This window comes from Phalaenopsis equestris, unplaced genomic scaffold (assembly GCF_001263595.1).
Source record: "Phalaenopsis equestris unplaced genomic scaffold, ASM126359v1 Scaffold000480, whole genome shotgun sequence".
Classification (NCBI taxonomy): domain Eukaryota; kingdom Viridiplantae; phylum Streptophyta; class Magnoliopsida; order Asparagales; family Orchidaceae; genus Phalaenopsis; species Phalaenopsis equestris.
The window spans coordinates 127,301-152,931 of NW_018164921.1; the positions used below are offsets into that span (position 1 = coordinate 127,301).

Below are 25,631 nucleotides of genomic sequence, written 5' to 3' on the forward strand. Positions count from 1 at the left end.
GGGTATTTGCATGAATGTGCCGAAGGATTGATTATGTGATCTCTAAGATTTGTGAGCTTTTTTTCAATAAGTCTCATTCATCCGAGTATACTTGAATTAGGGTTGTAATCGGCTCTTATTGATCTTCGGTCGTTCAAACTCGGTTAGGTCGGCTTGAGTCTGCCTATCAACTGCTTTGATCCAGCTGACGCTTATCGACACCTGAATGAGGAGCTTCAGTTGCCAATATGAGATTATGCTATCAAGTAAAAGATGAATCACCGTAATCCGAAAGGTAGTTTACTCTTTAACGAAAAAACCCTTTTGGGGTGTTCATGAAAAATATATTGAAAAAAGCTTTGGTCTCATAATTATGAGTATTGAAGGCTCTTATGAGGCGGCTGACACTACTGAGGCGAGAGTAAGACTTATGACCTTTCATAGCTTAATGGATTTTTGTCTTTGGCCCAAACGACCCGTATTTGGTTGGCTTCAGGCATGGACACCCCAATGGATTTGCACTCGGTCAATCAAGTCCTTTAATTTTCTAATGATTAGACTTTTGGTCCTTCTTCTATGTGCCATCCCTAGTTGTACTTTTATGTCTTTTGGTCTGATGGATTTCCTCTAGATTCATGTTGACACATATTTTTATGTACACTCATCAAATTGATATATTTATACATGTCAATATCAAATTATTGAGAATTTAATAAAAAAAAAACTAATTGTTTAATATTTTATTTTAAAAATTAATATTTTAGTGAAAATTTAAGAAGCCCAAAGAATCACCCTAATTTTATAAATAATATTCACTCTTATTTTTATTATTTTTATTTTTTTGAGGATGGCCTAGAAACTACTTTATTTTATTGTAATAAGCGTTTTATAAATCGCAACAAACATTTTATAATGTGGTATGAATATTTATCGAACAATAAACAAAAATAAAAATAATTACTACATTTTATATATATTTGAGCAAATCAAAGGTTGTTGCATAATATACGGACCGCCACAATGGCATTTTCTGCGGAACGCCACGATAGATAGATACATGCCCTATTTGCCCCCGAGTGATATTCTATTTTGGGCCTGCAATTGAGGGTATTTAAGTAAATTAGTTGCCGCACTCGACTTCTTAACAGCTTCGCAACCCAAGGGCGAGGGTTTCAGGACGGAACTAGGGTTTTCTTGCGGCGCAGGGCTAGGGTTTCGCTTCAGTACCAGATTGTCGATTCATCCTTCCATCTCCTTTCGCTAGATCCAGAGATGCCTCCCCGTGTAGTGAAGAAGGCGACGGGTCCGGGAAGAAAAGGGGCAGCGAGAGCAACGAAGACTGCTGCGAAGGATCTGCAAAACCAGGCCGATGCAACAGAGAATGCGGTGGATGCCAAGAAGGTTGAGTTGAATAAGGAGGCTCCGGCGGAAGAGATCGTTGAGGTCAAACCGGACAAGAAGCAAGTGGAGGTTGTGAAAGCGGCCAATGGATCTGTTGCTAGAGGTAGTTTTCTCTTGTTCTTAACCTTACCAAGCCTTTTTTTTTCCTTCTTTTTTTGTTTTTCCGTCAGCGACAACATGCATATTTTGCATAGTGTCTCTCATCTTGGTAGTTAAGCTCTAATGATTCATGTGAATATAGGTTCCTTTTAACGGTTGATTATGTTGAGAGCAGTATCTCGGAGTTATTCTTTCTTCATTTTATAATTCATTTATGCTTCTTTATCGTACTAAAGCGGTTTAGTTTTCACGAACCTCTTCATGCATATTTCTTCAAGTGTTTAACAGATTTTTACTGAACCTATTGCATATGATTTGGTTTTAGGTTTCTTTTCAAGGATGATTATGTTAATCAGCATCACTGAATTTTCTTTTCAACCTTATTTGTTCTTGTCTGTAGAAAATATTTGATTTTTTTTTATTGCAAATTTCATTCGTGGTATTTGTACACTTGAAGCTGTATTTCCTTGCAACTATCTTTTTCTGGGATGGAAGTTTTTAATGTTTAGGATTTATATATTTAATTGCTCCGTCAGATTGTAAAAGTAAGCACAGAGTAGTATATCTTTTGGTGCAATTACGTACAGAACAACCAAAACTTCCTATTTACAACTGACCACCCTATTTCATCCATTTTTCAAATTCTCACTCAAATATAAAAATTTATGGTAAAATCCGAACCCATGTTTTTCATTTTTATCAAATTCTCAATAGTTTGATCGTTGCACGTGTAAATACTTTGGTTTGGTTCTTCAAAAAAATCACTTGGGTGGTTAATTTGTAAATATCACTTTTTCGGGTGGTCTGTATGTAATTATCCCATATATTTTTCCTCAAAGAAAATTTATTTGGGATATCTAACTTGTTTGAATTGGTTTGTTTACATTGTGAGGTGATCATAATCAAGTTTTGGCAATGCAAACTGGTATGTGGTTTACATCTGCACTGTTTTTAGAAATCTTAGCTGCTGAAAAAAAAAAAAAATCAGGTCAGCATTCATTTAGTATGTTTTTGAAGATTGGAGAACTTGACAGGATAAAATTTATTTGCTTAAAGTTTTTTTTGGGGGTTAAAATAAATGTCTGTTTTTCTTGGCTAATTAGATGTAACAAACACGATCAACTGTTATCCTTCAAATTAGAGAATTCTTTTGCTGTAGCATTTACTTAAATTTTGATTATTTGAATTTATTGTAAAAGTTAAGTATATTAAAGCTTATCATGATATAAAAAACGGCAGAATGAGTTATTTGAGTATTCATCTATTTATTATGAGTGCTTTTGTGGAACATTAATTGAGGTATGAATTAATTTATGAGACAAGTACTGTGTTCAAGTAATTAGAATTGGTTATATGTCAAGCACCCTTGATCATTAGTTGAGCGTGATAATTGAATAATGAGGTTTGGGCTATAATGTGTTAAGTTACTTTCTAGGGAGTTCAACAATTTATGATTTGAGCCGACTCGTGATATGTGACTTATGACGCTAGACTAGTTTGAGCTTGTTTGATATTTATTTCTTCCTTTTTAAGACTTGATTCAACTTTGTACCTCGATATGACTTGGGTCCTTTAACACAAGCATTGAAATATATTAGTCCTCCAATTGTTGTCTTTTTAGCATAATTGAAATGGAATAAGAGAATGTTTCTTACAAGAACAATTAGCTATTGGTTTGTAACTGAAAATAATTTTTCAAATTACTTTAGTAATAGGTACTTTCAAATATATTGAAAATTAGCGGAAAACCATGCAATGCAAGAGATGTCGGTATGAAAAGATTCACTTGAGGGAAAAAAGACTACTTATTGCTTGGTGTTATTTTTGATATATGGGTGCTATGATTCATCATTTAAAATTTTAGCTTGTAATTCATTCTGAAAAATTTCTTATTTTAGTTTAAGAATCTCAGTTTGCATGCTCTTAGCTATTGAATTCTTTTGTGGGAAAACTTTTTTATGATGGTGAACTGATTAGGGTTTGGGTTTTGGGCTTCATTTCATTCTTTTATGTAATATCTAATCTTTCATTATAATAGGTCCTGGGTCCATCCTATGATTTTTGAGACTTTTCTTTTACTTGAATCCTCATGTCCTACACTTTTTGGGTTCAATGCTACACCTTGAATCAAATCATTTTTATTTTTTCTTTGATTGGATAAATATACTTCATATTATTTGAATTTATTTCTTGATTCAAGGGATGTCCATGAAGCACTGTTACCATGTAAAGTGGCTTGGTGTCAGTTTTCTTTTAATATTCATTTATTTAGTGGAATAACATTTGATTCACTGCACATTTGTATGATGTTCTCTCATGATTAAACAATTTGTTTGCACGATTATTTCATGCATATACATGTCTTTTTTCTTTTATTTCTTTTCCCAACATTTTTGAGTCCATAAACAGGAATTTTTCATTATTTTCTATTTTTTTGTTGAATTTATGTTTTTCTTAGCCATTCATTTATTATGACGCTGGGCACTTCCTGCTTGATACTGTCTTTATTTGAACTTTTGTGCATGTAAAGTTGAAATTTTGTGAATTCCTGCTTTATATAGAAGAGGTTCTAAAGGATATATCTGAGGAGGAAGATAAAGGTGAGCGCCTAGAATTGGATGACAATGAGCCAGAATATGAAGAGGAAGCAACTGTTGACTATGATGAGAGAATGATTGATGATGATGTCCAAGAGGTGGATGAAGGTGAAGAGGAAGTTGAAGAAGCTGATGCGCTTGAAGAGGAAGAAGGTGATATGGTTGTTGAGGAGATTGAGGATGGTGGAGAAGATGTCGAGGATGAAGAGGACCATGAAAATGTTGAGGAAGAACATGAGGTCGATGGAGAGGAGGAAGAGCATCATGATATAGTCAAAGAGCGACGCAAGCGGAAAGAGTTTGAAGTTTTTGTTGGAGGCTTGGACAAGGATGCCACAGAAGATGACCTTCGAAAAGTCTTTGATGAAGTTGGTGAGATCACGGAGATCAGGCTTCTAATGAATCCTCACACCAAGAAGAACAAAGGTTTTGCATTCCTGCGTTTTGCAACTGTGGAACAAGCAAAGCGTGCTGTTACAGAACTCAAGAATCCAGTTGTATGTGATCTGCTAATGAAAAACCTTTTTTATCATTATAAATTTTGCATTTCACAGTGAATATAATTTTAGTGCTTCAATGGTTCAGATAAATGGTAAACAATGTGGTGTTGCCCAAAGTCAAGACAGTGACACACTTTTTCTGGGAAATATCTGCAAGACTTGGACAAAGGAACATGTAAGAACGCTTAATCTTTTTCCTTGATTTTTTTTGTTCATATAGTACCAGTTTATGTTCTCATTATTTTAATTATTTGCAATATGCTTCAGTTGAAGGAGAAGTTAAAGAGTTTTGGGATAAATAACATTGAAGATTTGATGTTGGTCGAAGATGCTAGTAATGATGGGATGAATCGTGGGTTTGCTTTCCTGGAATTCTCTTCTCGTTCCGATGCCATGGATGCTTATAGGCGATTGCAAAAGAGGGATGTTGTGCTTGGAGTTGATCGATCCGCGAAGGTTGCTTTTGCTGATTCATTTATTGAACCTGATGATGAGATTATGTCACAGGTACTTTAGCTAAGTTATGTTCTTCAGTCATGATATATATCAGGAAAGTTAGGATATTATGTTCAGTCCTATTATCTTGTTTCGGGATCTTCTATTTTTTTTTCCTCTGAGAATCAATCTATGCAGTTGTTTTAACTACTATTTTTTGCAACGTGTAATGATTTTGTCTATATGCTATGATATCACGCTGGATCTATGAAGCTTTAATTTCTACACTTTCAGTTATGAAATCAAAGTTAATGAAGAACAACTTTTGAAAAGATTTTAAGGACTTTTATTTCAGGTAAAAACTGTTTTTCTTGATGGAATTCCTCCTGCATGGGATGAAGAACGAGTCAAAGAACATGTTAAGAAATTTGGTAAGATTGAGAAAGTTGAGCTTGCACGTAACATGCCAGCTGCCAAGAGAAAGGATTTTGGATTTGTTACTTTTGATTTGCATGAAGCTGCTGTGTCATGTGCTGAAGGAATTAACAATGTAGAGCTTGGTGAAGGAGATAACAAGGTTTGTCTTGCATTTTAAATATATATGTATGTATGACCGCATGCTTATTGAAAGCTTGTTTTTGTATACAATCATTTTTTTAGGTGAAGGTCAGAGCTAGATTATCACGGCCCCTTCAAAGAGGTCGAGGAAAGCGTGTTTCTCGAGGGGATTTTAGGATTAGCCATGTCCCTCGTGCATCGTGGAGCAATTCCACTGCTCGTAGGTTACCTTTACGAGCATCTAGGGGAAGTATTGGACGCGGGGCACCAGTTAGTGTTCGTGGTGCTTCTATTGGTGGCCGTGGACCAAAGAGAACTATAGGATTGAGAGATAGAAGAGCTGTACCAGCATTTTCAGAACGAGCAAGACATTTGCCCCCGCCGGAGAGGTCCTATGGTCGTAGACCACCAAGTATGTGTTGCTATTCTTTTACAATTTATCTTGTGTCAATCTTAAATTTCAATCTTAATGGAACTAAAAGAGCTGTTACTCTATTTATGAAAACAGTTCCAGTCTACCCTAAAAGCCACCTTTCCAAGAGGGACTATGATAGGCGTGATGAACTTACCCACAGAAGTAGAAACATTGCCGAATATGGGCCAAGGATTCCTACTGATAGGCGGTCCTCCTACGAAGATGATTATTCTAGGGGTGGAGGATACTCGGACATCCCTCCTCGTACTTTGCCCCGTTCAGCTGAAAGAAGATCCTATGTTGATGAGGGATATGGCCGAAAGCTTGAAAGAACTCTTCCATCTTATAGAGAGGGACGTAGCCGAGATTATGACTCTATTTCTGGATCCAAGCGTCCGTATTCAGCGCTGGTGGCTACTCATTTACCATTTTTTCTTTTTTATATGTTTTTCTCTTTTTAGACAGTTTAATAATCTTGAAGCATTATATTGTACAAGGATGACACACACCCTCGTTATGCGGATGTAAGCATGAGGCAATCAAGGGCAAGGTTAGATTATGGTAGTAGTGGTGGTTCTGCTCAGTATGAAGATAGCTACGGTGAAAGGTCTTAATTCTAACTTGGGTGATTTGGCTTTCAATTTTTGTTATAATATGTTACATATGCAAATTCTCTCATATTGTATGCTTTACAGGCTGGGACGTTCTCATATAGGATATGGCAATAGCCGCAGCTCTATCTCTGGACGTGATTCTCATGGGCTATATGGAGGCCGCCATGGAATGGGCTACAGTAGTGGTTCACTTCTACAAAATTCTTGCGTTATGATTTAGCTAAGCTATTTTATTTACTCAACTGCTTGCATTTTTATATAGACTCTGTAGGTGGGAGTGATGTTGATGGGCTGTACTCATCATCAAACTACGGCAGCAGTTATCTATCTCGTGGTTCTGATGTAAACCCACTGAATTTCTCATTTCGTTATTAAACCTTTCTGATATAAACCCCTCACCTACATATTATTGCCTGCTTTTTAGGTTGGAGGCGGCTCTTACTCATCCATGTACTCTGGTCGTAGCTTGAGTGGCAGTGGTTATTTGCGTGGTAGTGGCTCTGGATCATACTACTGAGGTGCACAAACTTAAAACTTTTGTTACTCTGTTTTCTTATGCGCTTGTCTGTATGCATGAATTTATCATATTACTGCTATAGCTAACTGTAGACTATTGTTGCAAGTCACACTTTCAGAGGTGTCATGATGCTATAAGTAGCAGAACTTTGGTGCATATGGGGTTTTCATGATCACATGGGTTTGTCTTGACACAGATTTTACATCTGAAGGATGGTGTTGGCTGGACAAGTTTGAAGATTCTGGATGTGGTGCTTGCACAAATGGAATTAGTGTGTTATTACAAGCTTGCAGAATTTGCTTCCACTGAGAAGCATCTTGGACTTGAGGACTTTAAACTTTAATATGTGGAGATCTTTTAATGAGGATTTCTTGGATACTTCGTTATGTTTGTATGGATACCTAAGTTTTTCAGTTTACTAGATCAAGAGACAAATATGGTAATGTATTGCATTGCGTATTATTTATATTCCTGCTAAGATCTCCACATGATGGACAGTGAGCCATGTTTTAAGTTTTTCTATGAGGTAAATGTCTGGCAATAAAGCATTGAGATGCTGGATGCTTCAGAATGTTAAGAGTTATAGGCATTTGCTTTGCAATTATTTATAAGGGAATCTGAAGTGAAAGTGAATGCTACTAAGGTGGTATTGCGCGTTCTCTCTTTTCCTGCAAAGATCTTCATGAAGGTGGACAATAAGCTTTATGTTTAAAGTTTTTTCACTCGTGAGCAACTTATCTGATAATACTTAACTTGTGATATTGATAGCAATGTCAGATTTTTAAGGAAAAGTTTGATTTACTTGGATAGTATGTGCATTGCTATTGTTGAACCCCAAAGGATTTTTGGTATTTTTGGCCAGAACATTGGACACTGGCTTTGTTCTTCTTGTTAGTTTTGAAAGGTTTTGGAGGCATATATGAAGCTCAGCATATTATACTTTTTGTTCTGATGGTTGGATACAGACAATTTTTTTCACAACTAGGAACTTGTGAATTGCAAGTTTGTCACACCTGTGAGATGTGTTAAAGGTGCAATTAAGTAGAAGAATTATCACTACTTGGTCTTTAGCTGATTATGATCCGTACAAAGTAATTGTTTGGATTCTGGAATGCAGAAGCAAATGTTGTGTGTTCTTAATTGCTTCTGTTTTGCATCTGAAAGTTACATTTAGAGTTGGGAGTTGACATTTTTTACAATCTTTAACTACAGAACGCTCAACCTCCCCACTTATTATATAGTTGTTACAAATGCTGTTCATTTTCTAAAGCTGAACTTGCTCAAAAGTATTAATTAGTTCGCAATATAAATGACAGATGTTCGACATGGGGTGGTATGAGTCTCAAGATAAATGATGTAACTTGTACAGCTTTCATACAAAGCAATTCTAGAATTAATGATTGGATGGATTTCAGGAATAAGGTCATTATAAAACATGAGCTATGGTGTAGGATGGAAAGAAAAGTGTCAAAATATGCATATGTTAACTTTGAAGCGATTTTTTAAATTTGATCCACTTTTCTCATAGTTTCTTACAAGATTTCGAGAGTTCTTTGGCATGGTGGAGAGAGGTACTTAGCTCCAAATTAGATTTTGTGGTCCTGTGAGTTCAAATATCGTGCAGCTATCACTGTGGGATAGGACCATGGAAATCGATCTTTTTTATAATTTAATGTCCAGCAATGCTAACACAATAACGATGGTGTACTTTATTTGATTTTAATTCTGAATCTTTGGATACACTTTTTTTCCAATCAATATATATTTATTGTTAAACAGAAATGAATGTATAAGAGTCAAGTAACTATTTGGAGCTAACCTGAGTAGTATTTTGATTGTTTTCATTATATGTGATTTAAGCTGTTTATTGGAGTGATTTTGTTGGCATGAATTTTCTAATGACCTTGGGTAAAGAATTGTTTGGTTGGAATTAGTGCATGCGTATACTGAGAGGTTTCAAAAGAGGCGTGGGGTGAGACATTTTACATGGCATAAGCTTAAGTCACATTCAATGTTTTCAAAAGAATGTTATGAGGTGATCATCTAATTCGAAGCAGAATTTGACACCTACATTTATTTTTCACCCTCTAGCATGAAGCACAACAATTTTGGCTTAGCTTAGCTCTATTTGATCACACATCTGTCTTTATTGATAAATTTTGGTGAGTTCTTTATCTCGTTCGAGCGTTCCTCGATACACAATAACCCTTTTTCCCCTTGATCGAGCAGATTGTAGCATTTGTGACCTTTTAGATTGAGCCTAGGAACTTGATGCTAGCCACATGGTAGTGAAAACTACTTCCACCACTTTCTCGATAGACCATATATCGTTATTCTAGTACAAATTTACTCAAACTTTTGAAAACGAGTTCGAGCTGTGCGCCTTATGGCACACCTCCAAACGATGCACATGAGCTCCTAGAGCCTTACACCTCATTGGTGCAAGCAAGGCTTGCGCCTTTTTGCAACGAGACGTATGCATTGAAGTGTTTGAGGCAAGGTCTCATTTTCTTAATTAAATTAATTTATTTGTTTATATTAGTTATATAAGTAATTTAATGTTATACCTTGTACAATATACACCCATCCATGCATGATACACAATGACCATCAAATGAGTTGGGGTTTGTTCTCTGTCGAGTATTGTCTTGAGTTTTTTGAGTGTCATAGCTTCCATTTCGCTACTGTCTTTATTGAGTCGTCCTAAGTTTGTTCGTGTGTTACAACTTCAGTTCCTCCCTCTGTCGAGCGTTGAAGACCCCACTTGAGCCCTTTTGCGAAGTGTTGCAGCATTAATCTGCCACTGTGCCTCGATATAGGTTCGTTTTCTCCTCTGTTGACTTGAGACTTGCTCTTCTTTGCGATGAGCTTCCCGTGAAGTTTGATGCTTAAATATAAATTTATTTTTTTAAAGATTTATGGTATAAGTAATAATTTTTTAATGTTAATGATGTCATTAATATTTGTTTCTAACCACCTGTTGGATAAAGCATTATTATTTGGTTCGATTAAACGGTTTCAGTGTTGATCCCACGTCTATTTGAAATCATTATTTTATTAATTTTTTGGACAATTGCATCAGTTAGATGTGATAAACTTACTGAAATGGTCAAGTTTATTTCAATGATTGTTTGAATTGAGTTTATCATTAACTCAATTAATTTTGCTTTTGTTCAATTATTCTTTAAAGCATTAAGTTCGATGATAACTTGATAAAGATTGGTTTAAACTTGTTGATATATGTTGTGGAGGTTTCTTTGATCAGTCCTTATGCTGCAGCCTTTTCTATATGTTATTCATTTGAATTCTTTTTTCTTTAGAATGCTATTGATATTTTTTATGCGCGTCTCTTCTTGGAGCATGACTAAGCTTAGTGTTTTTCATTAGTTATTGATGCGGACCTTTCTCTTGTGAAAAATAATGAAATTTTTGTAGTGAAGCAACATATTCTTTGGGGGTTGTTTGGGTGTTTTTATGATCTCCAAAAGTTAGATTTAGTAAATCTATTTTAATTGAGTTTAGTTATCATCATCCTCATTAGTCTCATGACTTTTATCATTACTCATTGTTATTGACTATGAATGTCATTATTTTTTCATTGATTTGAATATGTCTAACAAGTGCCATGAGGCATTGGTCCGGTTATAGGAGTTTCGCATGTACATTTTATGAATATTCATTCGTAGTTTTTTTTATCTTATATGTGATTTTCTGATTCCATAACTATGCTATTACGTTTTTCATCTTTTTATTAAATTGTGTTATCGTTATTTTTTTAATTAGAATGAGTGGTGCAGTAAGAAGAAAAGATCCAACTTGAAAATATGAGATTCGATTCGAGGATAAGGTGCAAAGAAGGGATTTAAAATATAATTTGTAATGAGAGAATTAATGGTGGTGTTAAGACTTAAATATTACATAGCTTGCACATGTAAAAATTAGAGCATGTAGTGCTAGATGTAGTCAAGAAGGAATGTGGTGAATATTTTAAAAAATATGCACCTCAAATGAAACATCGTAAATAAATATGAAAGAGATATTTGAGAGTAATCTTTATTTTGGTTCTCAATATTTTGGCTCGAGGAGTGTAAATCATTTGATCTCTTTTGAGAGAGGAACTTGAGCACCAATTGATTGATTTGTTACAATTCTGGTTGGAGATGAGAAAATCAACTCTAAAAGAATTCGTCCTTCTGCTTTTGTAAATAACATAGAAATATAATATGTTTAGATATTCCAAGATGCTTTTATGAGTGAAATTTCTTTTAATGTGATTATGAGTTTTTTATGGATCAATATGCTTCACTATGTTAGTAATTATGGTTGATGATTTGTGTTCCTAGCATGTATGAGCTACAAACTTGGATTTTGGATGAGGATGTAAGAACATTAATAAGAATGGTTGATGAAGTGAAGAAGATATGGTTGAGATAAGTGGTATAATAATGCCGATGGTCATATATCAGACGAAAATGTTCTTATCAGCAACTCTTATGAGTTTATATTTTTGAAATTTTGCATCAGCTTCTGTAAAAATTGCACAATTATTTAAAAAGTTTGATGAGCTTATTGAAGAAGTTGAGGAGAATTTAGTTCAAGTTATTGTAGAGTCAGCGGAAAATCATACATGAGAGTGATTATTTCAATGTCAAAATATATAATTCAGTGATTCTATGAATGAGACATCTTTGTCACTTCTGTAAAGTGGACAGTTTTGATCATATGGTCGATGCTATTACAAAAAGCACTGGAATACAGTTGATTATTAAAGATATGGAATTTCCAAAATTTTGAGAAGTGAAGGGATGGATCATTTTATCGGATGGGTGGAGTTATTGTATTCAACATTCTTTTATAATTATCTTGGCTAATACACCATCTGATGTAATATTATTGTGGTTCATAGATGCATCTTATTACTTAAATTTTTGATGCACATATATCGAATTTTAGAGAGGAGACTGCTTGCTAAGTGATTACAGATAATTACTTGTTATATTCTTGGTCAGTAACTAATAGTATTTAAACATTCATTTATATTTTGAGCTTATTGAGGCACATCTTAAGTTGGAGGTCAAATGTTTATGCAGAAGCCGGCATGCATGTTGTGGACAATGTGCATTGCTCATTGCATCTATTTGATGTTGGAGGACATTAGGAAGACTAGTTTAGGGGTTGCTTTGTTTTGTGAAAAATGGGTGTAAAGTAAAAAAGAATATATGCATTTATTTTACTTTGTGTTTGGTTTGAGGAAACCAGAATGTAGAGTATAAATTTTAAGTATTTGAAATTTACATGGAATTCTCTTTCAATGTATTTGGAATTCATCTGATTTTGAGTGAATTTCAAATTTTGCTAGAGTGAAACTTTGTTGGTTGGTCATTGCCTGTAGTTGGCAGGCAACTGTTGCTTGAAAGTCATAGAACACTCCAGCCATTGGCCTTGCAGGCTTCCTCCAGGCCGCCACCTTCTATTTGTTCCCTGCTTGCTAATTGCCAGCACTATCCCTCGTTGGTTGCGGTCGTTGATTGTCCTCTTGTTTTATCTTGATTTCATTTTTCTTTAATTCAAATAAAAAAAATATAAACACATAAATTTATTTTACATTGAATTAAGCTACTCTAAAATATTTTAAATACATTGAATTTATTTTACAATGCATTATATTTTTAGCAAAATAAACAATCCCCAGGCTAAAAATATTTTCAAAAAAGGTTTAGAGGTGTTTATATATAGTGTCGTAATGTGGACAGTGGAACCCCTAGGTTTTGTTGTTTTGTTACTAGTCTGTTTTGTTACTAGTCTTATTAATGTTTTGCGGTTTAGAGGTGAGTTTCACTATCCCTCATTTTTGTACCCTTTTTTTAACTTTTAACACGTAAGGAGCCACGAGCTGCTCTTCATCTAGTTGTTAGTTTACCTTATTAAACTTATTTAACAAAAAAGAGTTATAGATGTTTATCGGGTTGCCTTCATGAGCATCTCTTCACGGTACCATAGTAGCATAATATCTTTGAATTTACAAAGATCATAATCGAGAAATAATAATATTAAAATTGCAGAGTTGCAAGAATATTATGCAAGTTAAGATGACTTAAATAAATGGACTATTCATAAATTGGAAAAGGCTTTTATATATTAAATTGGAACCTTTGATTTCAAAGGTAAATCGTCAATCAAAAGTGTAGAACAATCTTTAACAATAGATGAACAAGAAAAATAAATTTTCTATTAAATCAAGAAGATTTAAATAATTATTTAGAAAATTATAAATGTATTCACATTGGCTTAATTCAAGTATCATTTAAACCTCTTAAATTAGTAGGATTAAACACTTCAATTTTAGTCTGCTTAAGAGATGCAAGATGCTTTAATTGGGCGCAAGCATTGATGGGTGTTATGGAAACCAATTTATGTCATGAATCAGTTTTCTTCAACATTTTTTAAAATCTAAGTTTGTCAGTTACAGACATAAATCTCTTTAATGAAGCTAAAATACAAATTAAATTACAGACATAAATCTCTTTAATGAAGCTAAAATACAAATTAAATTACATGAGTAAGAAATTTTACATGCATCTGAAACAATCATAATAATTTATCGAATTCATTTTAAAGTTATGAATACTTTTTGTCAAAATATTCTGAATAATATGAAACATTTAGATAGGTCCACAATAATAGAATCTAATCTATTGACTTCAAATATAGCTACTAATAGAACAATTAAATATGATGAAGTTAGCTTCCCAGAATCATGACAGTTTCAAACGACCATTAATCTTCATCCTGCAATAAATTAGGGTGTAGACCAAGGTAGTCATGATACTAACGGAGATGTTCTGATAAGATTCATTACTCTTCCACTGATGTTTTATCCCTCTTTAATTTTTTCTCAAAATGATTCTGATGACTATTCATCAATCAATCACAGGATAAAAATAATAAATCTATTACCTAATAATTTACTACACCCAAATCCTGAAGGAAACCTTTCTCCACAATCAGAGATTTGTTTTAATTTTAACAATGATGGACTTGAAACAATTCACTTAAAACCAAATCTGACAAACTTTAATCAATCATTACCTACAACCACAATACAAATCATTCTGAAATTGGTATCGTAGTTATACTACAGAAGATATAAAAATTTATGCAATTTATTTTGAGGAGAATTATATTCAATGAAGGGAAAATTTTTCTTTCATTTTTAACATGGTTCAGTAATCAGATAAAGAAAAAAATTAGAACATGAATTAGATATTTTAACTAAAAAATGAAAGATTAATTCTAGAGAAATAGTATCCATTTATCCTCCAACTATTTCAACAGTATTAGATTTAGATAATAGAAACCTAAATTTTGAGAAATGCTTTTGGAAAAACTCTAGAAGTTAATGTCTTCAAAGATTTTATTGGTGTAATTAAATAATTAAATTTAACAAATACTAATATAACTTTGATTTCAAATTACTTAATGAAACTAAAAAAATAAAATAAACCAAGTTATTTTCTCTTAAAAACTCAACACAAAAAGAAAAAAAAAATGTTCGACAATCATTTCTTCAGTTCTTGTTATTCATCCACCCCCAATCCTGACTTCCACTTAAGACCATCAGTTCAAGATTTTGAATAATTAATTAAAGACATAAAAGATTCTAAAATTACGACCTTAAGTAAAAATGATCAATTAACTAGCCAATCAGAAAATTTTGATAATGATAAACTTGAATAAATCAAAATTGAACACATCGAATAGCAATTCCAAGATAATAATTCAGAAATAGATTTATTTAAACTGCATAGATTAAAAGACAATAAAACCTTAAAATCATATCAAACTCGACAGATGGGTAGATTACTACTATCCTCCCTTATCGCTGCAGGTATTTTATATGAATAAGAGAATAATAAATATCAAAATGGTTATAATTCATTAAATATGTATGAATGTGATATTTTAATGGCATGATCGATCGCAAAATACAAGTTTTATTACATAGAATGATGATTTATGTCTCTGCCACTCAGAGCCATAATAATCGAGCACATTAAATCGTAACCCAATTAACGTGTGAGTTTACCGACCTTCTCAAATGCTGGTGGGATAATTATTTAACTCTGAAACAACAAGAAGAATTTGTCCTACAATAATAGAAAATCCTAATTAAGTAAAATACTGATGCTGTTTATAAATTAATTATTAATATTTTACAACATTTTACATGAATATTATCAGATAAAGGAGAGCAAATTCATTTTCTTTTACAAAAGTTAAGATGTTCAACCTTAACATTATTTTGATGGTATAAAGATGCATTTTTAGTGAAGAGTAATTTCTCTATTAGATACAAATAGTACGCACTGGAAACAAAAACTTGTTGAAGGTTTATTCAATATTTTTGCGGACAATATAAAAAAACAATTTACAAGGTATTACTATCAAATGTATTTCATATGAAAATATGACATATGAACAACTAATCAATACGTGTGTACAAAAAGGTTTAGTCTTATGTACAAATCTCAAATTGAGATATCAGAATAAAAAGTAAAGATTAAAAGAAAGAAAATAATTAAGAGATTTATGTGAACAATTTATTTATGATATTCCTAAAATTTATAAGAAAAGAAAAATGTTTTTATAAAAGAAATATCATGAGGAACACTCTGAAAATTATTATTTTTAGAAAAGGCCTAAGAATTATCATAAGAAGACTCGAATAATCAAATGTTATAAATGTAGCAAAACAGACCACTATGCAAATAAATGCATAGTTGAAAAGAAAATAAATGAACTTATTAATATTGACCAAAATATTAAGTAATATATTTCTAAAATTATTTTAAATTCATATTTGAAAATTCTAACAATTCAGATAGTTCGGAAAAAAAATTGAGGACAATTCCTATTATTTATCAGAATTTGATGAAAATCACTCTAGAACAAAATCTGAGTGCAAATGCAATAATAAAAATTATTACAAATTTATAGTCGAAATGATCGTCTTATTTAATTTATTTCTTCAATGTCACAAAAAATATGTAGAATTGCATTCTAAATTGATGATGTGAAAACTCATAATAAATTGTTATAAATTGTTATGCTAAAGGAGAATCCTCCTCTTTATATATTCATTTTTTCGGATATTCTATGAAGGAAACTTTAAATAAAATTTTAATTTTAAATACTAAAAATAGACCTACTACGATAATTGTTTTGAAAAATGAAGTTAATATTTCAATATCTGAAATAAATGTTTTATGAAAAAATCAAGAAAAAATTAAACACTAGACTATTAAATTAAAATTACATAATATTATACCTATTGAAATGTCGGTAGAAGAAGATTAAGAACTTTTTTTTTAAATCTTTTCAAAATGCTGCTATGCATAAATTGGTTTATAACTCTTTATTTTAAATATAATTCGAGAGCATACTTTATCCAATCTCACAGCTCATTGATACCGGTGCATATATGAATTGTATTCAAGAAGGAATAATACATTCCAAATATTTTGAAAAAATCAAGCAGCAGTTAACTTCTGCTTCGGGTAATAAAATAGAAAAATTATAAAATTTTGACTGTTAACATTTGCAAAAAAAATATTTGCATTAATACTCCCTTTTTGTTAGTTAAAAATTTAACACAATACATTATTTATGAACTCTATTCCTTTACAAAATAATGTTAAGTAATAAAATTGATAATATTGAAATTTATTTGAATTAGTTTTGTAAAATAATTATTTTTAAATTTATTACTAATCCTACATAAATTATTTTAAATAAAATAACTAAATTGAAATCAAAACAAACTCAAATTAATATTCTTTAAAAGAAATTATATTTTTATCTATAGAAAAATTAAAAAATACTTGCATAAAAGAAAATTTTATTTTACGTAAAAAAATGTTAAAAACAATTTATGGAGAAAATCCAGCTGTTTTTTGGGGCAGAGAAAAACACTGTATTTGTTTACTGTACATTGATAATTTTGATGAAAGAAATATCAAGACTAAGACACGACCGTGTCAAATAAATCAATAATATTTAAAAATTTGTAAAGAAGCATATAATAATTTCTCGATAAAAAATTAATTAGAAAACCCAGCTCTAGAGCTGTATCACCTTTGGTGCAATGAATAATGCAGAAAAGAAACGAATAAATCAAGATTAGTAATTAATTATATATGTTTAAATGAAGTTTTAAAAGGGATTCAGTATCCCATGCCAAATAAAAGTGATTTACTTAATCGATTAAGTAAAGCTATAATATTTTCAAAACTCGATTCAAAATCTAGATACTCGTATATTCGAATCGATGAGTTTGACAAATATAAAACATTCTATACTGTTTTGTCTGGGCACTACGAATAAAATGTTATGTCATTCGGTTCAAAAAATGTTTCTTCTCAATTTGAAAAAATAATGAATGAATTCTTTATTTCCAAGTATGATTATATATTAATTTACATTGATGATGTTTTTTTTTTCTATAAATTAGTAGAGAAACATTTTAAACATTTTCAAGCAATTGAGCTCTGAAAATCAAATTATTTCAAAATGAAATACGATTTTTTGGGACAACATTGTATAAAATACAATCATTCCAATTAAAAGAAGCATAAAATTCACTTCTAAATTTTTAGATGAAATTATTGATCTTCATCAATTACCGGATTATTATGAAGATCTCGCTAAAGATGCTGCAATTTTTTATAATAGATGAAAGAAATAACATAATCTTTGGACATAAAACATACTAAAATTATCTAATTAATTAAGCAAAAGGTAAAAATATTATTTTGTTTACATATTGCATATTCGTTTATCTAAAGTAGCGGAGACTGATGCCTCTAATATTGATTAAGACATAATCTTATAACATAAAATTTTGAATACTAAACAATTAATTTGTTGTACATCTGACAAGTGAAATATCATTCAAGAACAATATTTAACTATAAAAAATGTTGTTGATAAATTTTAAGATAATTTATTAAATAAAAAAAAATTATTACGAGTTTATTGTAGTTTAATTAAATATATACTACAAAAGAATGTTAAAAATGCTGTATCCAAAAAATCTGTCGGCTGACAATTTAAATTATCTTGTTTTGAATTTGATATTGAATATATTTTAGTGAATTCTAATTCTTTACCTGATTTTTTCACTCGTGAATTCTTGCAAGTTGAAAGGTGAGGTGAATTACCCCCTCACGTGGATTAAAATGAGACCTCAATGAGGTGGTTCTTACTTTCGAGAGGGAAGATGTAGGGTTCAACTTGATGTGATCTTGAAAAATTTATTAATTTATAATAATATTTGTATGAAAACCCAATGACACCAACCTCTATATCAGGACTTCAATCTTTTGATTTACAAATTCAAGTCCATGATCCTTGGAAAATCCAAGAAAGATCTTTTGGCAATATTGCTTACGCTTAAAATATTCTTGATCGTTAAACTTATGAGACATTTCTTACTTCATTATAATGTATTGAAATCTAACACAATTATAATTAACCTAATAAATCTATTACATATTGTAAAACAACATTTAATGACATACTAGATAAGAATTGTGGTTTAACTCATTTCCAAATCAATGAGGTTGAATTTGTTGATCGTATATCACAAAAATAGTTAATTTATTTCAATTCCTGGACTTACATTCAATCAATGAATTGCGTTTTTTTAATTATCCAATACAAACATTTTTGGCTCTTCGTTTTAATGTGAGAAATCCTAAATAAAGAGATACCAAATTGATTTATAGTATTGTGAGATATTTAGTTTCACCAACGAAATTATCTCTAAAGCAATTTCTAATATTTATTCAGTATGGGTTGAATTTTTTCTGCAGCTCACCAAAATTAAAAAAAATGATTTTCTCACAGAAGACTTAGTGAATTACTCTTCTTTTGTAAGATCCAAATTCCCTAAATTTTTACTTAGAATTTGCTATCAACAAAATCGTATCAATAATAAATGTTTGGGAAAAATATTTTCATCAAATGGTGGTCTACAATTATTGTCGGTGATAAAATAATTCAAATTAATAATGTCACCATATCCAATATTTTCAAAATTCTAGAAACAAATTTCAAGAATTCTTTTTAAAGGAAATTTCTGACATAATGAAACAAATCATTTCTAGAAACGAATGAAAAAACTATTTGAATTAAAAGAAGATATGTCTGTATCAAATAACGTTTCAGATGACGAAGAAAATTAGAAATGAATGGTGACTCACTTTGGCTCAAATTGACAACATAAAGATGAAAAATGCTTAAAGGTTGCCCCCACTGAGGTCTCTTCAGATAAATATTATGGGCACTAGTGACAGTTGAAATTGTGCGGGTTATTGAAAAAGTGATTGTAATAATATCGGTTGGTGTAATGGTGTATGCAATTATTTGTACTTTATGTCACATCAAATGAATGTACTATCGTTTATTAAGTTATATTGTTTTACTTTGAAGTCCACTCTAAATTATAAATAAGGGCTTTGTATTCTGTTAAGGTGTGCAAGTTTTTAGAGAAATCTTTTTATTGTAAAATGGAAGTGTTCGCTTGATATTCCTAACAAGCTTGAAGTCTTGTAAGTTCTTCTATTTGTAATATATTTCTATTTTGTTGATATTCTGGTTTTAAATTGGTATCAGAGCCAGAAGTTGCTAAATTTTTTATTGAGCTTTTTTTCTCCAAGTAATTTTAATATGTTAACCTAATGTTGTTAGGATATGTATATCCTGCATCGTAAAGTCGATTGTTGCTCCGCAACTCATTATTCTTGACTAACATGCAAGATTATACTTAGTTCGACCTTCTGGTCTGATCATATTAATGCTCTAGCTAAGCTTAATCCATAAGCCATTGTCGCATGGGGGCGCTTTAATATCCTTGATGGAAGAGTTTTGCCTTGTTCTTGTCGACTTGGTTCATTTGGATTAAAACTTCAGTTGAGCAGTAATGTTTTCATCTAGTTGCGGTTAGATTACCTTAGGAAACTTATTTAATGATAAGAGTTTTAGATATTTATTGGGTTGCCTTTCTTGAGCACCTCTTCATGGTACAAGAGTACCATAATATTTAGGAACTTACAAATATCTGCAATCTATTTTATGGAAAATTATAATATATTCAATGAAGGGAAATATTTTCTTCCATTTTTAACTTGGTTCAGTAATCAAATAGCCAAAAAATTAGAACATAATTAGTTATGTTAATCAGGATGTCAACAAAACAAAATTATATTAAAAACATAAGAACTTGCAGGATTTTAAGCTTGCTAGGAACACCGGACGAACACTTCTATTTTACATTGAAAATACTTCTCTAAAAACTTGCACACTCTAACAAAATACAAAACCCTTATTTATCGTTGAGGGCAGACTTCAATCTATTATAATACAACTTAATAAAAGATAACACATCCATTTGATGTGACATAAAATAAGAATAGTTGTAAACACTATTACACCTATCGATATTATTACAATCATAATTTCAATAACCGATATTATTTCAACTACCAGAATTAGAACCCATAATGTTCATTTGAAGTGATCTCTGTGGGGGTCTACTTGTAGTCTTCATTTTTATACCGCCAATTTGAGACGAGGTGGGTCACTATTCGTTCTCAATTTTCCTCGTCTGACCCATTAATGGATACTGACATCTTCTTCTAATTCAAATAGTTCTTTCATTTGCTTCTGATAGTGCATTCGTTGCTTGTTTTGTTCAGGAAATTGTTGCAGATATTTTCTTTTCATTATGCCATGAGTTTCTTTTAAGAGAATTCTTGGGATTTTGTTATTTGAATATTGAAAATATTAGATGCAATGATATTATTAATCTGAATTATTGTCACCAACAATAATTGTAGACCATAATTTGATGAAAAATGTTTTCAATAATTATTTATTATTGATACTGTATTGTTGATGACATAAATTTCAGACAAAAATCCAGAGTATTTAAGCATGAAAAAAGATGAGTAATTCTCATATGCCATTTGTCAGAATTTTTTTTTTATTTTGGCGAGCTGCGGAGAAGATTCAACCCAGACTGGATAAAGATTAGAAATTGCTTCTGAGAGGATTTCGTTGGTGACACCAAATTTGTCTCACAATGCTAGAAACTAATTGAATATCTTTTTATTTAGGATTTCTGACATTTAAACGAAGAGTCGAGAGTGCTTATGTATTGGATTGATAAATAAAAAAAAAACATGATTCATTGCTTGAAATAAGTCCATTAATTAAAATAAATTATTTTTTTCTGGTGAGATAGATGATGAACAAATTCAACTTGTTTGGTTTGGTAAGGAGTTAAACCCCGGTCTTTATGGTGTATTTTGCGATTAATTGTCGCTTTATTATATGCAATAGAATTATTTTGTTTATTATAATTGTGTTGGATTTTAACATAGTTTAATGAAGTGAAGATTGCCTCATAAGATTAACAGTCAAGACTATCTTGATCTTAGAAATTTGTGCCCAAATATCTTTTTTTTGAATTTTCCGAGAAACATGGATTTTATAATCCTCTAATTTTTGGTTGAGAATTTCTCTTTAGAAGATTTTTTGCACAAATTAAGCAACTTCTTGAATTTTAAATCAGGAAATTGAGGTCCCGATGTCGAGGTTGATGTTATTGGGCTTCTAAACAAATATTACTGTAAATTAATAAACCGTCGTGAGGTTATTTTTGGTTGACCCCTATCTCCTCCCCTTGGAAAGGAGGAACCACCTCATTGATATGTCATTTTAATGCGCTTGTGAGGGGTAATTGACCCCTCATTGTATTTCTCCCTTCAAAAATTCATGAGTGAGAAATGTCAGGTAAAGAATTAAAATCACCTGGAGTATATTTAATATCAAATTCAAAATAAGATAATTGACCTTGCCAACCGGTAATGATTTATTTATAGAGAAGACTTTTGAAAAACTTTTGTAGTACATATTTATTTGAACTGCAATTAATTTGTAATAAAATTTTTTTATTTAATAAATCATCTTGAAATTTGACAATACATTGACTACCGAAAACATTTGCCGGATGTAAAACGAATTAATTGTCAGTATTTAAAGCTCTTTGGTTCAAGATTCCACCATAGCTAATATTAGAGACATCTGTCTCCACTGTTTTAGGGAGAGACGAATATGTAATATATGAACAAGGTAACATTTTTATCTTTTACAAATATTTATATTATGTGTGTGGTGTGTTTAACTTTTAAATGCTGAGAAAATATGTAGGATATGCAAGACTGGGTATTACTTTTTGGCTATCTTTCACTTTTGCAGGCATACATAAGCAAAAAAATAAGTGGTAGCTTGATGTTTGAAGAAAGAATGGAAGCCAAGATTTTTCTTGATTTTGGGATGTCGTGACATAAGCTTCGAAGGTTATAGGACCACTAATAAGAATGTTGAGATTTGTAAACAATGAGGCGGGGCCAGCTATGAGCTATATTTATAATGCTATGAACAACGTGCAGGATGCAATTTGTCGTTTGTTTGGAGGATAGGAAAAGTACTGTAAGGACGTCTTTTGCATCATTGACAAGAGATGGATTTAACTTGAATCTTGCCAACTAGAAAAAATGGTTATTTTAAGTTTAGGATTTAGTTAATCCAGTTCCTCAAAATTTTCAAAGTTTAGGGGATTTATTAAATCCTATTTCTGGCAGGATATTGTAAATCTGGATTTACAGGATTTATTAAAGCCATAAAATTTGTTACCTTAACAGCCTCCTAGGGTTTTTTACGAGAATAAGCCTTTTTATATAATCAGATGGACATTTTATTTAAAGCTTATATGCAATAATTGGTGAGTTGTGGGGGACTCGAATGAGAAAATGATCATATATCAAACTTGTCTATTTCCAACTATGTTGGTGGTCTATGTGCATCCCAATTTGCCATCAGCAATTGAGATAAGTAATTTTGGGTTACTTGTTTGAAATTTCTATATAATTTTGAATTTCTTTTCTGATTAAGCTTTTATGATTGGTATTATAATTTTAATTTTTTTTGAATAAATCAGAGTGGTGGAGATTTATGTTATATCAGTCACATTTTTGCAAAAATTGTTTATTAAATTTTTTAAGATTGATTTACAGTGTTGCTTGATGTGAGAGAAACTGACGTGTCTTTTTAGGTCTACCTCTACCTTTCTTAACATATGTAGAATCTGAAACATCTACTCTCGTAATTGGATCTTCAGATGCTTGATGTTAAATGTAACAAAAACCATATAAGACGACTCTTTCTAATCTTGTCTCCAAGTGTCAGGCCAGTTATTCACCTAAGCATTCTCATCTTAGCAACACTTAACTTAGTTTTATGATTCTCTTTTCAAGGCCAACATTTTGTTCCATAAACCATTGCAGGTCTTATCAGCATCTTATAAAATTTTGCTTTTAAGTCTAAGCGGTACTTTTCTATCACACAGTAGGCCTGATGCATTCCCCCACTTCAACCATCCAACTTGAATTCTATTAACAACATCCCCATCTATTCACAGCTACTTTGAACAATATAGGCAATATATCTAAAACGTTCAACCTTTTAATGATTTGATCACTCATTGTTATAACTCTGCCACTAGATGTACTATTAAAATTGCATTTCATGTATTATGTTTTAGATCTACTCGAACGAATGCAAAAATAAAGTCAAAGGACATGGCCTTAAAGCCGATCTCGTGTAATCCTTACTTGCTCCATCCTCCTTGTCTAACACAAGTAACACCTCTAGTATACATATCTTTAATGATGTGAATAGTTTGTAGTATTTGCTATGGAATATAATTTTATCCAATCATAGGTATCCCATGGAAACACATTGAGCTTGTTGTGAGGTATTTAGTTTGAATAAAAGTAGTTTTTGGAGGTCTATGTATTTGAGGCTTCTCCCATCTTTTGTTCCTTCCAACTTTTACAAGTTGCTGCCTGGTATGTTAGTTCATAGAACTTATGAAAAAATCGTCGAATATATTTTAGCAATCATACCTTTTCTTCTCTTATACCAACTTTGCCACTTTTGTACCTTGCATTTATTCATTGTATTTGCATGCACTTGCCACTCAATTCCTTTTTATTTAATTATCTAACACGTAAACTTCATTTTTAGATACATGCCTGTTTACTTGTGCCTGAAAAGGTGTATTTCACTATTTAAAAGTTAAATGATAGTATTTTTTGTCATATGAATGATTCTGTGTGGTTTTTAAAAAAATTTAGATGCTGGACACGTAAATGCATAAGAATTTGGTTGTTTGTATGTAAATGCCCCCTTTTTTATTGTTTTCTATTGAGTTTTAAGTAGGGCAGATATCAGTCAATAGTATTGTATTCTTCTCTCAATGTACAAGTGATTGTGGCTTGTATGATTTATGTCCTAAAGTAGCTTTACTTTGCAGTATTATTTATGTAGGGTATTGATTTTCTTAAAGAAAATTTCTTGCGGCCAATCAATAAGCTGCTTACAAGATAAATTTTGTTGTTCACAGCTGCCTCATTGTTTTTAGTCATTGCAATGTTATATAAATAAATATATAGTTTTAGATGTTACATTTATAAAAAAACAATGCTTTTAATAACTTGCAAAATCATAATAACTAGTTAAGTTCTTAATTAATTATAAAACAAATCCCAACATATTTAATTGTTAAATGGCATCGTTAAGATATTCAGAACATTAAGCCACCGTTGAACGGCTTGAACGTTGCCCCCCATAAACAAAGGCATGATTCTAATCATGGCGCACTGCAGCACGAATTCAAACACTGTTCAGTTGATTCCTCCTCCAGCAAGGGTGCGGCAGATTTTTTTCTTCTATACAAAATTTATGTATAATGCAATTTGCCTTGCCACAAACTGGGCAGAGATCACTTATTTCCATGCTGTCGTATGTATGCAACCAAGATGAGAAAGCTGGGAACTTTGTAGTATTATTGAATTTTCAGGTGCATCCAGCAAATGAAGAAAGCCATTTGATCATTAACTGTATGCATTAATTTTTATGGACATTTAAATCCTTTCATGCACTGTTTTATGACATCCAGGATGTAATAAGTGTAAATGTAAATTTTCATTTTATTTTCAAATGCAAGAAAAAAAAAATACAAATTTATTTGAGAATCATTATCTTTTTTATTAATATGAAACAGCCAGTTTCAATTCAGAGATGAGGTTAGCATTATATGGAGTCAGATAGCCTCTTGCTAACATAAGATCAGACCGTTGATAATCAACAAAGCCAGCTATCGAAATTCGAGTTTAATTCATGAAAACATCCTTATTATATATTAGGAGAAGATTAGACTACAAACTGTCAACAATTAATGATTTAACTTGATCGTCTTTATTTATGAAGCTTGATCATTGAGGGAACGATGAATAAATAGATAGTTTGTAATACAGTTATGAATGTATTCATAAACAAGAATGGAATTACCTTTACTAATGGAAAAAAATATCAATATGGGGAGCAGGT

General features: G+C 31.5%; 1 protein-coding gene across 7 annotated transcripts; it reads left to right on the forward strand.

Moving 5' to 3' along the window:
* The first annotated feature begins 1,133 nt into the window (after positions 1 to 1,133).
* On the forward strand, positions 1,134 to 25,144 carry LOC110028019 (nucleolin). 7 transcript variants are annotated; one of them, XM_020729712.1, is made up of 12 exons: positions 1,134 to 1,483; positions 4,041 to 4,573; positions 4,662 to 4,751; positions 4,844 to 5,083; positions 5,367 to 5,588; positions 5,672 to 5,981; positions 6,078 to 6,394; positions 6,482 to 6,591; positions 6,680 to 6,783; positions 6,861 to 6,940; positions 7,023 to 7,116; positions 24,822 to 25,144. In XM_020729712.1, the coding sequence occupies exons 1-11, from the start codon at positions 1,252 to 1,254 to the stop codon at positions 7,113 to 7,115; spliced, it is 2,331 nt and encodes a 776-aa protein (XP_020585371.1). In that variant the 5' UTR covers positions 1,134 to 1,251; the 3' UTR covers position 7,116; positions 24,822 to 25,144. The 7 variants fall into 7 exon arrangements, with proteins under 7 accessions (XP_020585371.1, XP_020585374.1, XP_020585370.1 ...); XM_020729715.1 differs by having other exon boundaries at positions 24,908 to 25,143; XM_020729711.1 differs by lacking the exon at positions 24,822 to 25,144 and adding an exon at positions 7,312 to 8,897.
* Positions 25,145 to 25,631: the final 487 nt, after the last annotated feature.

Coding starts and splice junctions, on each gene's coding strand:
- LOC110028019 (XM_020729712.1), top strand. CDS start 1,252: ATGCCTCCCCGTGTAGTGAAGAAGGCGACGGGTCCGGGAAGAAAAGGG. Junction 5,982..6,077: donor CTATGGTCGTAGACCACCAA/GTATGTGTTGCT, acceptor TTATGAAAACAG/TTCCAGTCTACCCTAAAAGC. Junction 6,941..7,022: donor ATCTATCTCGTGGTTCTGAT/GTAAACCCACTG, acceptor CCTGCTTTTTAG/GTTGGAGGCGGCTCTTACTC.